The sequence below is a fragment of the Taudactylus pleione genome, unplaced genomic scaffold, assembly GCF_031769625.1.
Source record: "Taudactylus pleione unplaced genomic scaffold, aTauple2 ptg000212l, whole genome shotgun sequence".
Classification (NCBI taxonomy): Eukaryota; Metazoa; Chordata; class Amphibia; order Anura; family Myobatrachidae; genus Taudactylus; species Taudactylus pleione.
In genome coordinates this window covers 7,614,930-7,629,113 of record NW_028284614.1, presented here as the reverse complement: position 1 = coordinate 7,629,113, position 14,184 = coordinate 7,614,930, and the positions used below count along the sequence as shown (strand labels likewise).

The 14,184-nt window shown below is 47.5% G+C and overlaps 1 protein-coding gene across 1 annotated transcript in view; it reads right to left on the bottom strand.

The window, feature by feature from the left end:
• Window positions 1–14,184, bottom strand: part of SMC1B (structural maintenance of chromosomes 1B) — a 159,803-nt gene that overhangs the window by 62,438 nt on the left and 83,181 nt on the right. Inside the window, exons 14-15 of the mRNA XM_088478294.1 lie at window positions 13,808–13,924; window positions 346–452 (exon numbers count right to left, since the gene is read on the bottom strand). Of these exons, the coding sequence (XP_088334420.1) occupies window positions 346–452; window positions 13,808–13,924 (224 nt within the window). The remainder of the gene's footprint in view (window positions 1–345; window positions 453–13,807; window positions 13,925–14,184) is intronic.

Genomic DNA, 14,184 nt, shown 5'->3' with positions numbered 1-14,184 from the left:
AGTCAGTCTGCTCCTGATATACACCATTCCAAACGGTATGAGAATACGCTGCCTGCACTGTCATTTACTCCTAATTTGCATAGTTATCCAGGCTATACACAACGACAATGTAATTGCTACGAGTGTACTTCAGGGTCCAGTTTTCGACCCAGGCAACGCTGGTTATCCCAGCTACTGTGTGTGTGTGTGTGTGTGTGTATATATATAGATAGATAAATAGATATTTATGGTTAGAATTAACTCTATAAAATTTATTCAATTTTAAATACCCAAAGTAATTAATCATTCAAATTAATGAATTATTCAAATATCTAATTACAATGCATCCTATTCAATTAAAATGACCTTTTCTTGTCGGTTTCTTGGTGTTGCTTCACATACTGTTCCTCATAATCTCGAATGTTGGCTGTACCAATCTCCTCACAAAATTTCTTGAACACTTTATCCTCTACCTTTAAAAACATATAAATAAGTATGCTGTACATTTATACACCTTTAAAAGCTAGGAAATGCAAAGTAAGAAATCAAATAGACAAGATACTAGCATATTTTAAGTTACTAACAAATTATGAAGAACATGGAGCTTAAACTTTTTCTTTTTTTTATTAAACAAAAAAAAGTTCAGTGGTAATTTAATAATAGCTCTCATAAATTTGTTAAATGGCAATAAAGCAGGGGTTCTCAAACTTTATTCCTCTGGGACCCCGTCTAACAATACAAATTATTACAGGACCCCAGCAAGTTACTGCAGAATGACTGCCACACATGCGTGGTCAGCAGACCGCTCATGCACAGTAGCACTATGGAGACACAAAAACTGAAGTGAGGTGTCCGCTAATGCGATCATTTCATTATTTACACATTGCAGGGACGAGCTCGTTTTGAAGCCCCTGTCCCTGCAAAGTGAGGCAGAGAGTGACTGAGGAGACAGTGGCGTAGGAGGCAGTGGGTAACAGGGAGAAGCTGTGGGTGACAGGGAGAAGCAGAGGGTGATAGGGGGGAGGAAGATGGTGGGAGAGGGTGGCATGGAAAGGCAGACGGTGACTGGGGAGGCAATAGGTGATGTGGGAGGCAGTGGGTGATGGGGAGGCAGATGGTGTCGGAAGGTGATGGAGAGGAAGTGGGTGGCAGGGAGAAGCAGAGGGTGACAGGGGGTGGCAAGGAGCAGCAAAGTGTGGCAGGGAGAGCCACAGGGTGGTAGGGAAGGCAGTAGGTGACTGGGGAGGCAATAGGTGACGTGGGAGGCAGTGAGTAATAGGAAGAAGCTGTGGGTGATGGGGAGGCAGATGGTGTCGGAAGGTGACGGAGAGGCAGAGGATGGCAGTGGGTGACAGGGGGTGGCAAAGAGCAGCATAGGTTGGCAGGGAGAGGCAGTGGGTGGCAAGGAGCAGCAAAGTGTGGCAGCGAGAGCCAGAGGGTGGCAGGGAAGGCAGTGGGTGACTGGGGAGGCAGTGGGGGGAGCTAAGGGTCACTTAGGAGGCAGTGTGTAACAGGGAGAACCAGTGGGTGACAGGGGGAGGCAGAGGGTGAAAGACAGAGGGTGGCAGTGAGTGAAAGGGGGTGATTGGGTGACGGGGAGGCAGGGAGAGGCAGAGGGTGACAGGGGGAGGCAGTAAGTGATAAAGACAGAGGGGGCAGTGCGTTTCAGGGGCGAGGCGGTGAATGACAGTGGGGAGGCAGTAGATGACAGGGGGGAGGCAGTGGGTTTTTAATAAATTCATTTATTTTCTGTTCCCCCCTCCAGTTCCCACACTTTGTGCTCCCCTGTTCCCCCATTGGGTCTGTGCCCAGCACCCCCCCTCATTCCTCATGCTCCCCTGCTGATGTTTTCTTTCACCTCCAAAGCAATCATCACATATTCTGTGTCCCCCCACCCTGGCAGCAGCGGTCCCCCCAGGCTGCACTTACTTAAGAACATATGCACAGATTGCAGAGAGAGTCTGGCAGCTGGCTTCTCTGAGTCTGTCTGCTGCTGATGCTTGCTGCCTGTGTGTCAGTTTCTGCTGCTGGGCAGGAGGACAGGAAACGCTGAGTACTGGGGTGGGGGCGGGGCTGCCTGATGGCTCCTCGGATCTCTCAGCCAGTGATCTGAGGAGTCTGAAATAACAGACAGTTCAACTGGTTTCACTCTCCTCAGATCACTGGCTGAAAGATCAGAGGAGTCATCAATCTGAACCCATGTGAGTCGCGACCCCAAGCTGGGATGGCCGCAACCCACTCTGGGCTCACGACCCAGAGTTTGAGAACTGCTGCAATAATGTATATGCCCATGAATAGTACAAATTTAATTTACATTAAATATTAACAGTGTCTGCCCCAGTGGAGCCGACATCGCATCCACCAAGATAGCCTGAGGGTCTCTGGATCTTGCTCCATACCGAGGTAGTTTCTTGTTCAGGCGAGAGGCCATGAGGTCTATCTCGGGAAGCCCCCACCAGTCCACTATTGTTTGGGACACCTCTTGGTGTGACTCCGACTCTCGGGGATAAATGGTGTGGCAACTGAGAAAGTCTGCTTCCCAGTTTTCCACCCCAGGAATGTGCACGACTGAGATGGCGGGAACCCAAAGCTCCGCCCAACAAAAGATGCGGGATACCTTTCTCCTGGCTTGCATGCTTCGAGTCCTGCCTTGTTTGTTGACATACAGATATGTCCTCATACATCTAGCCTCCTTGCGCGTTAAGCAGCCCTTCTAGTCGCGCCATGCCGTGGCGTGACTCGGTAGCGCTGAGCGTCTTTTCGGGCAACTTTTTACCTTCAAATGCGTCTTATTCACACAGTGATACGAATAGATAGCACAAGCAGCTGGTTAAAATGATATGCATCATGCCTATGTTCTCTGTGCGTCTGCGGGTGTATCTGTATGTGACATGCTACATTACTGTGTCAGCGGCTGTAACACTGTAACGTAGCATTTTGCATGCAGATACAGCCGCAGTTGCACAGAGAACATAGGCATACTGCATATAACTTTAATCAGCAGAAGCCGCTTGTGCTATCTATTTGCATCATTGTATGAATAAGACGCATTTGAAAGTAAAAAGTTGCACAAAAAGATGGTCAGCGTTACCAAGTCACACGGAGCTCCTGCGTTATGTGTAGGCGCACGGAGTATAGATGTATGTGGACACATCTGTAAGCCACTAGTGCAGAATTGTCCGATTGAATCCGAACAGGAAGGCCCTTTAAGAATGTCTGAGCCTGTAACAGTGCATAACGAATTGCCCGCAACTCGAGGATATTGATGGGAAGAACAGACTCCTGATGAGACCAAGTTTGGGGTGTGAAGCCACGACTGTAGGGAGTGACGAGTCTAATGAGAAAAGAGTAAGAACTGCCTGTCCAGTCAAGGACATGTCTTGAACCAACGGAGAAGGATTCGGAAGTTGAAGTGGCCTGGCATGAAACCTTGAGGTTGGAACCGCCTCGAAGGCTGATACCATCCTTCCTAGGACTGACTTCACCAGAGAACTGAGACTCAATGTTGCTGAAGGAGGGACAGTACTCTGGATCTTAGGTCCTGGACCTTTTGTGATGGAAGGAACACTCTCTGAGAAACTATGTCACATAAAAGACTGAGAAACATGCGTCGAAACAGCAGAAGGCAGAAGGCTTCATTTTTGAAAAGTCACTAACCATCCATGAGTTTGCAAGGTAGGGTTTTGTGACCTGTAGATGTTGGAACAGAAGGTCCTCCAATAGATCCTTTAGCAAGAGATTGTCCATATATGGAACAATGGTTACCCCAGCGATCCTTAGTAAAGAGACCATATGAGCCCTAACTTTCGTTCCTTTAATGTCACCGGTTGAACGGTAGGAATAACTGTAGCCTTTGCCAATCTAGTTACTGGGGCATCCACCCAAGGGGAAACCTCCCAAAGTTTTGAACCTTCATCTGCAAAAGTTTCCAAGAACCTAAACTTTCGAGGGGCCTGAAATTTTGTGTCAGGTTTTAGCCAAGCCTCTTTTAAAGTCTCCCCAAAATGAGAAAAAGGCGGAAATAAGTAGAAGCCTTCTTTAAAGTGTCAGTGTCCTGTATCTGAAGAGTCTGACGGTCCGCCTCAATTAAATGTTTAACACCTGAGGAAGCTGGAGAATCTTCCTCCCATCCAAAGGTATCGTCACACTCAGGATCTAATTCTCCCTCCTCAGGAAATGAGTCAGCCACGTCAGAATCTCCAGGAAAAGCAATAGAGGATGGCAACGGACGCATCTTTGTAGTAACTAATTTATAAAGAGACGAAACCATCTCAGAAAGGCATTTTGCCATATTACGAGCTCATTCAGGTTCCTCTGATGGAACTGAACTAGACGGGGTGGTCCCATACAAGCTAGGGACAGTGTCACTTATCCAGGATTGGTGAAGCTCTGCAATAGTATCCACCATGGATCTAGCCCATTCCGGAAATCACTGGTGCATCATTTGAACCTCCCCTGGCTCTGTGCAACACTTTGGCAATTTCCTACCATTATCAAAACATGCAAAATATATAACTGAGAATTGCTTAGGTTTGGAAGACTTATCTGGCTTCCCTGACATGTTGTCACAGTAAAATAAACACTGCCTAACACTTCAAAATACAATGCAGGCAAAAAAACAGTAATTTGCCTAGCCAAACATCCCACTGAGGATTAGTGCAGTATGTCACTAAAAGATATACAGCCTAAAGTGCGATACTTACACAAAAAAATGTGTTATTATACAGTGCCCAGCACCTACGCACAGTGACCCTCAGCGTTGTCTGAGATGGCATCTGTCGGGACAATCACCAGAGAGTTATTGAGGGAGGAGCTGTGCGCCACAAAATGGTGCTCAGCTCCGCAGCCGATATAAACTCCTGAGCCGCGGCCGTCGCTTCTCTCAGTGTGGCCAGCCTGCGGTATGTAATATACGGAGTCGCAGTCCAGTACTAACAATCGCTCTGTGACCTCACTCCTCCTCGGACTCCGCCGGTAAGAGAGAGAGCCCTTAGACAAGGAAAAACCGGTTCAGTGACCTCCCAGAGGCAAAAATGGGAGTGGTCTGTGACTAACGGCCACTCCCTAGCGTACGGAGTCGCCAGCTAGCAAAGACTGATGCGCTGTAATATAAAATATAGATTATAAATGAGACATAACTGTCTAAATTTTAGAGAAAATAAAGACGTGCCTTACTAAACTAAACTAAAACTAGCGTGATGTGCAGGTGGAAGGGGTTAGAGGAGCGGGGTTTTTGTTTGTTCTTTTCTTAACTAGTTCAGTGCCAAGCTCTTTTCTTAACCAGTTTAGTGCCAAGCTCCTATGCCTAAACCTCTAACCCACATGTAATGGCTAACCACAGTGTTCCCCAGATGGATGATAGAGAAAAAAAAAATCTGGTCAGAATCCAATTAACCTACCAGCATATTTTGGGATTTTCGGAGGAAGCCCACATAAACACTAGGAGGATATACAAACTCCACACAGTTAGGCCTCTGAAGGAGAATTTCAGATTGCAACATGCAGGTAAGCATCTCGGATGACGATGGAGACCTTAAAAGCATTGCATTCCATGCTGTTGACATACCTAAATAGATTTTGAACCTATCCACCAGAAGCTGGGTGTTTTTTGGAGGTTTAAAAAGAGCCTGAAAGATCCATTTGGTTTTTGGGCCAAGAAAATAACAAGAGATATGGTAAGAACTTACCTTTGTTATCTCTGTTTCTACGAAGTCCATAGGGTCCACAGGGTTGACCTTGGGGTATAGGTTGGGAACCAAATCCGGGCACCACGCAGTTAAAGCTTTTAGCTCCCAGGATGCACTTGGGTCCACTCTCCCTATAACCCCACCCCCAAGCCAGAGGCACCTCAGTTTGTAAGTAGCCAAAGGCCGGAGGAGGAGAGAAAAAGAGAGAGAAAACTGGAACACTCGATTACCATACTCACAGAAATGGGAGACGGAAAACCGGTGACCAGTCACACAGCCCATTTGAAGCCAGGTGCGTCAGGGTGGGCGCCCTGTGGACCCTATGGACTTCGTAGAAACAGAGATAACAAAGGTAAGTTCTTACCATATCTCTTGTTTTCTACTTCAGGGTCCATAGGGGGTCCACAGGGTTGACCTTGGGGATGTCCCAAAGCAGTTCAACCAAGGGAGGGGACGCTCCTGTGCTGAGAGGAGAATCCGCCGCCCAAAAGGAAGCATCCTGAGAGGCAAAGGAAAGCAATGCCTAGAACCTTAAAAAGGTGTGGACAGAAGACCACGTGGCCACCTAGCAAGGCAAAACAGCCAAGGCGCCACAGCGAGCCACCCACGAGAGTTACATGGCCCGAGAAAAAACAAGCAGCAACAATAGAAAGGCCTACCCATGGGTAGGCCCCTGAAGAAGACATACGAGGCCGTCCAGCTAACATATGGCCATAGGCCGGCCATCCTTTCCTGTTAAAACCCGAAATCTCAAACCACCAATAAGGAGTCTGATTTCCGTCAGGAACTTGAATGGATCACATTAATCCACAGAGGCCGGACCACAGTCAATGAGGCCACACCAGCCGAGAGGACTGTGGACTGAATGGCCGCACCATAAGTTCCAGAATAATATGGAACCTAAAAATCACTAAGAAGAAACACAGGGTGAGAGCAACTCACACCCTGACAAGATGACCTCCAGAAGAGGGAGCCACATGAGAACGCTCCCAATTCCGACACTCACCTGGTTGATATAAACTCCCTGAGAGAAAGAGAGAAAGCCAAAGCAATAGACCATGTAATGGCTATCACAACCAGCGGTTCCATTAACTTTCCCCGGAGTTAACGAAGAACCACTACTAACTCCCAAGGAGCCCCTAGGGAGGATAAATGGAAGCATAATCCAGAAAAACACTCCTGATGAACTGGATACCAGAGTGGAGCAATTCCATATCTTAATCATACTGACAGTGTAGAGATCTGCACTGTCAGGAAGGCCAGGCCGAGAGTGAAACCCAAGCCAGCCGGAAGGAATGCCAGAATATCTGGAAATCCTGGACACCAGAGGATCGTATCGACAGGTATAATACCATAAGAATTATGGCTGCCACAGTTTGTGGTAGGTCCCAGCAAAAGCTGATCCATGTGCTCTAATCATTCCAACGATGACAAAGCCAGGGAAGCCGCTAGACCACTGTAGGGACGCAGTCAAAGACAAACGACCCAGGTCCAAGGCAAACCCCCGGACCCTGAGACAACAGGTCTGGGCAGTGAAGCATCAGGAATGGAGTATCGATGGAGAGACTCCGAAAAACCAAGTACCCCTGACATCTGGGGCAATCAGGAGCCACCAGCAGGAAAGCATCTCTGTCTCGATTGAAACACTTCCCTCGAGGAAGAATGGAGACTGGAGAACACAGGTACGCAAATTGGAAGAACCACTTCACCGACAAAGTGTCACTGAAGGTTGCTTCAGAATCCCCAGAGTTGGACTGTAACACCATAGTGTGATAGAGTCAGAAGGCCATGAGTGTCACCACAGGAGGGCCCCCCCCTGCTCACCAGGAGAAGAAACCTCTCTTGGGGAAGAGACTAGTCCCCGGGATGCACGTCGTGACGGCTGAGGACTCCCGCTTCCCAATGGAGAGCACCTGAAATGAACACTGTCGAGATGGTCGGGAGGAGACCCTCAGACAATGTCCGAATGTATGACATACCTGACATTGCCACCCAACGAACAGTATTGCTAAAAAGGAAGCCACTGTTCTGACCCTGTCGGACTGAACTTTTTCAGGTTCACCGGGAAACAGGGGCTATGCCAGAGTGAAGGCCCAAGACAGGCTAAAGTTCCAACAAGTTAATTGACAGGGTGGAATCGACAGACATCCAACTGCACTGAAATGGATGCGAACCAGACACTGTCCTTAGCAAAGAATACCCTGGACGAGATGGTCATAGTCACCCGAAAAGGGACCGACTTGCCTCCGGGGAGAGCATCATCGTTTGAACAGTGATCAGACAGAAAAAACTTGTTCCATCTGGAGATAAGCCAATTATGGAAAGGCCTGGAATGGAACTAAGCCCATTCCACCCTTCCAAAGGCAGACACTGAATAGTGGACCATGCATCCCAGAGTGTAAAGACATATGTCGACTGCGCAGACATCCATGTACTCCTAATGGAAGAGTGGAGATGCCGTCTTACGCCAGAAGAATTCTCAGATTCTGAGAATACAGCAGGGCTCCTAGGTGAAGAATACCCAGAGAGGGATGCAGGGAGGACTTTTTCCCCATTGATTAAACGTCTGCACCCTGAAGAAGCCACAGTCAACCTGACCCGGCTGTAAAGTACCCCGGTGATCCTGCTAAGAGCAGGAGGCCATCCAGGTACAGGAGCATTGGGATATACTGAACAGAAGAACTGTCAGAAAATCCAAAACGCTGGTAAACCCCCGTGGGGCTGAGAACAGTCCCAACAGGCAGAGCCCGAAAAACCGTAAGTGCTGTGATACAGCAAACCTCAGTCCATGCTGAGGCAAGGTCTCTGTAAGTACCCGTAGGCACGCGTCCTGTATATCCAGTGATACCATAAAGTCCCCAGGTTCCAAACATAGTATGATGGAGCATAGGGATTGCCTCCTGAGCCCAGGTAGCTTTAGGAACTGGTTCAGGGAATTGAGACAGAGAATAGGCCAAAGAGGACCATTCAGCCACCGCACCAGAAAGAAAGCAGAACAACCAGTCCCTTGCTGAGAAAGTGGGGATGGCCCAATTAGCTCCGCTTACCGCAACAACTGTATAGCTTTCTGGATTCGTAAGGCCCTGTTCGGGTCCGAATAAGGGCCTGCGTACCATCACATGGAAATAGGCCGCCTGAGCAAAGAGAGGGCGTACCCTCCTACCCACGTAGCCGCGGCAACTAGACACTAGTACCGGGCGAACTGAGAAAATCGCCATCTCCCAGTGGTAGGGCTGTCTCGTCATGCTGACGATATATCCGTAGGTTCAGAAGCAGGATCGGCTGGCAGTCCAGGCCTGCTCGGTTGAAGAAACAGACCTTTAGGCTGACCCAGAGGACAAAAAGACTTAATAGACTTAGTCTGAGGCCCTGTAGTGGGCATAGCTGAAGGCGGGAAATTTGTACTGCCACTGTCAAGGTCAGGACCCAACAAGATCTACCCTATAGATGGTATCTGCACCTCTGCATTCCCAGAGTGCAGCCATAGGGTATTACGGAGGATACCGTCGCAGCCGGAACTCTGAAAGTTAGGAGACTGGTATCCAATATAGGCATGTCCACCTATGACAACTGCATATATTACGTGAGCGACCAAATACATTTGAACCCCAGACGTGTTGGTGGGGAAAAAACATTACAAATGCATCAGCTCAGTATGCAATAGTATTAACCAACCATGCTATAGCCATGGTAGGATGGGTAACAACCCCTGAAAGCGAGTATACTGATTTCAGGCAGAGTTACCAGAAGAATCCGACCACGCAGGAATGGGATGCGTAGTAACGTCTGTAATCCGACGAGTAACACGCCCATCCACCCCATGAGGGGCTCGTGATGACCCTCAGGGAATTTGGGACAGGAGGCCAAACACTGTTGTAATACCTCATAACTGGCAACAGCCAGAGTCCCGCCATGCGATCCCCCCGCTAGTCAGCAACAGGGAACCAGAAGGCACGTTATACTGAGGGTGTATGATACAGGTGCAGGTCAACATTCACTCTAACCAGAATGGACCTGCCACCAGCCCTAAAGCAGGGATAATAATACTTGAAATAGGCTTCCCCCCGTGTAAGAGGGAAAGATCCCAAAACAGTATCCAGTTCACGGCAGAGGCAACTGGGAAGTAACCACAGGGCGTCAACCACGCCAATTTGCGTTTCGTAGAGAAAAACCACATCCACCCAGGGTGGCTGTTGTGGTAATCCCTGCAAGGGGCATGACAGACTATTGTGACACCAGGGAGAATTCATATACTCGAAAAACCCCTGCAGGGAGCGATAGTCTGTGTCACAGGGGAAGAGTGCAAGAAACTGCGAGATACCCTGAGATGAAAAAGGGCAGTATGGTGAAGTAACCCCAAGTGAGGTACAACAATGGGGCCCGCCCGGCGATCCGCAATTAAGAGGATCCCGAGAAAACAAACCGCCCAAGGGGGTCGTGAAAGGGGCCGGCACCCGATGACGCCACATACAGAACCCTTTAAGAGTTAAATCCTCCGCACTAACACCTGCAGCACATGGCTTGCAGGATAGTAAAAATGGGTGCAGTATAACGCTCTATCTCCTGGTCAGACATATCTGACCAAGCCTTGCGATCAAGCAGCGCTATACTGGTCCTGACTGATACTAAAAATTAGCTGCAGGAACCCATTTTCAGCGTATGCAACACACAGTTCCACTCAAAATATGGCAACGTGCAGCACGCAACCGCATGTGACAAACCTCACAAATATTAACAAGTATATAAATGTGAGGTCTCAGAACCACCCCAAGTACAGCTGTATTAGGGCAGATAAGGAAAATGGATAGATATACACTGACAGGTGAGAGAATAAAGTACAGACAGTCAGCACTAGCATAAGTCACATACAATGCAGATATACACATATATACATAAACATGTCATATAATATACTGCACTATTACACTGCATGCAACTTACCCAGATTCAGTGTCTGGGAAGGCTACAGCGCTGTGTACACTGACCTGATGGTGAGGTACTCAGGGGGACTGGACTCACTGCCATCTCCAGAGATTTCTGCTGCACCACAAGAAAATGGCCGCTGGAGACCTCAGAAGAAGCGTGGCCCGCGGAGGAAGCAGCTCAGCGACGCCAGACTATAGATACTGAAAGGCGCGCTGAGCTGAGGGGAGGAGCCGCTGTAACAGGGAAGGCTGCCTCCCCTGGCCGGCTATTAACCCCCCGGGACGCCGGCTCCCTGCACAGAACACTAAGTCCCTGGTGGTCTAGTGGACACACGGGGTATGGGGAGCCCGCCGCCACTGCCGGCGCCTCCGGTCTGTCCCCAGAGACCGGAGGCACAGGACTGCATTTCAAATGCGCGGATCACCGCAAGCGGTGACCCGCGCCTTACCTGCTCCCCGTGGATCCGGCAGCAGTCCTGGGCGCCCGCAGAGTCCGGCTAGTACAGACTCCGGGGTCCCACTGAGATCCCCAGATCTGTACTGGTGTCTCAGCGCCAGCGGGGTGACGGAGCGGCAGCTTAGACGTCCCATGGACAGTCTGACGCTTCCGCTCTGAAGAATCCAAAGTAAAAAAAAAAAAAACTTTGGCCTTTAGAAAAAATAAAGCTTAGGGGCTGCTAATCAGCTCCCCACTGCACTAAACGGTGACCCGACTCCGGCCGGACAACAACTTAAACTGAGGTGCCTCTGGCTTGGGGGTGGGGTTATAGGGAGAGTGGACCCAAGTGCATCCTGGGAGCTAAAAGCTTTAACTGCGTGGTGCCCGGATTTGGTTCCCAACCTATACCCCAAGGTCAACCCTGTGGACCCCCTATGGACCCTGAAGTAGAAATATACAGTAAGTATAATCCCCATCTGTACTTCTTGCCCAGGAATAGAATGACTACCTCTAAGGTGGTTAAAGACTGAATGGCTTTCTGCAGGGCTAAATGTCTTGTTTGTATTTATGAAGACCAGTGGTGAACAAATGTCTGAGCTCTTCAGGAAATGTATTCCTGATTTACTCTTCCTCAAACAAGCATCTGTGAAAGCGAAACACCATCCTAAGAGCCCATTATGTGGGCTTTTTGCTTGTGGGTCTAGAAGCAGGTCGCTTAGCTAACCAACCTTGTTTGCCACTTTGTTGTCCTCCATGAGAAGCGGAAGATAATCCTCTAGTATTTTAACCTCTTGCCTTTCATGGAGAAAGAAAGAAAACAGAAACCTAGGACACCTATGTCAGCTCAGAATAATGGTGGTCTTCAACCTGCATGAGACCTGAATCTCTGATCAGTTTTGGACCATGCTTCACATAATAAGTCTTCCAACTAAAGGGAATGTGACCAATTGATTCTTCTTCCACTTAAACGTCAAATTGTCTGTCATCCCTGACACCTCGCTGTTTTGAATATTTAGAGCTTGCCAAACAGCTTCCACTAAATTCTCTACTTTTAGCCACCTACTGGAATTCTCGTCAAAGTACAATAAATTGTTCTTGTTCTGAACGTCTGCCACTTTGCTTTCCTCCAGAGAGGAGCATTCAGAATTTGATCCTTCTCAGATCTGAAAAAAACACCCGGTTAGAAATATCCACTAGGCAATTTTGTTTGGCATTTGAAGCAAGTAAATATATCTCACCGATATCCTCCCAGTGTCTTAGCACTCCCTTAATCATAGCAGAAAAGATGAGAGGAGGAAAAAGGACAGCTGCTGTGCTCAATGACAATGTGAAAGTGACTATGCAATAATGGACACTGACCCCAGAGCAAGCTTATTGAATTAAACACAAAACACCCACCCTTTACTTTACTCTCTCTTGTCAGAGAGAAAAGAAAAAGCGATACTGTCTGGTTACCTGTCTGTCACTTTTGGCATGCTTGCCTCAATGTAGAAAAGCACGCCAAAGCAAAAGTGTTGACCGTCAGAAAATATCAGCACCCCATTATGGTCCAAAATTAAAATGGCCATCTTCTGGAAGTACGGCATCAACAGACCAATAGTGCCTAATGCGAGGTTGCCACAATCGATAGCCCTCATCTGATTCTGAAGCCCATTGGCTCCTTTCCAAGAAAGGAGGTTCTTACCTACTAAAAACCAAAGCTTTCTAACGTGACACATCTAAACCTCTCAAATATGGAACATTTTCTAAAACATAAAGAGAATAAATATATATAATTCAATATATACATGAAATACAAAGTAGGTAATTGTTCCTTCAGATCAGTGTTTGAATTGAGAGATGAACAGGACTTCATTCAGTGCTCTATTTAAAAAAAACAAATACAAGTGCACCAAATGTACAAGTCTTTTCCATTTACTTTGTATGAGCTTCTCCAACAGAGATTTCAACCTTTTTCAACTCGCGAGCACATCAAACAAGATTGCTAAGGCACACCATCAGTCCTCCACGGGAAAAAACACACACACATTGACCCCCACAGGAAAAAACGCTCACAAATTGGCCCCCCACAGGAAAAAGAACAGACATTGGCCTCCACAGAAAAACAAAAACACACACATTGGGTCCCACAGAAAAAATAAATAAAACACAATGGCCTTACAGAAAAAAATATAAAACAAAATGGTCCCCACAGTAAGAAAACAAACACACATATTAGCACCCCCCCAAAAAAAAGCAGTCACATTGGCTGGCCCCCACAAATAAAAAAACAGTCACGTTGGCCCCCACAGAAAAAATAAAATAACCAGCTGAGAAGGCTCACTGTCGTCCCTGGACTGTGACTTATCGGCTGGGGTTGCCCAGTCACACTCAGTCACTGAGCGCACAGTGCAGAGCTGGGACCAGTGTGCAGGTGGGCGTGTGTGACCTATATCACGCCGCCGCGCCTCCATAGGTCACGGCTTCTGAGCCTCCCTGAAGAGTCCAGCACTGCCCAGGCCAGCAGTACAAGTAAAGTCAGCACTGGCTGCGCTGACCTTGCGGCACACTAGTGTGCCACGGCACAGTGGTTGAAAAACGCTGCCCTACAATCTACCCTTATCACTCCATCTGCATTACTGTACTATACAAAAGTTTTGCTATCTATCCACCATTCCTGTTTATATTTCACTTTATATATATTATTTATTACAGATATATTACATAATTTCCTTCTTTTTCAATTAAATTATTAACGTCCCAGACAGTGAAAGTTATTTTAAGATCACTGTATGCACCTTATTCATTTGGTCTTCAATATCTTCAATTTTCACTCTTCGTCCTTCAAGTTCCTCCCTTAACATCATAAGTTGAGAATCAAAATTTAAGAACTCGCTTTCTAGCCTGGATCTTTCCTGCAGAAGATAACAGGGTTAAGAAATGTGTTAAACGGTATTCCTATTACCCCTTCACTAATAAAACTGTCAATGTGAAACCTAGGATTTGGAGCCTGTATGCACAGGAGACAGGCCAAGCATATGGCAGATTCAGCCGTCTTGTATTTATTCCAAAAACATAGGAAAAAACCACACATGCCCTTCATTTACATATCAAATGATGTAATTATTTTTAGAATGAGGCTAAAGGAAAACCACAACTTCAAACAGGGACAGAC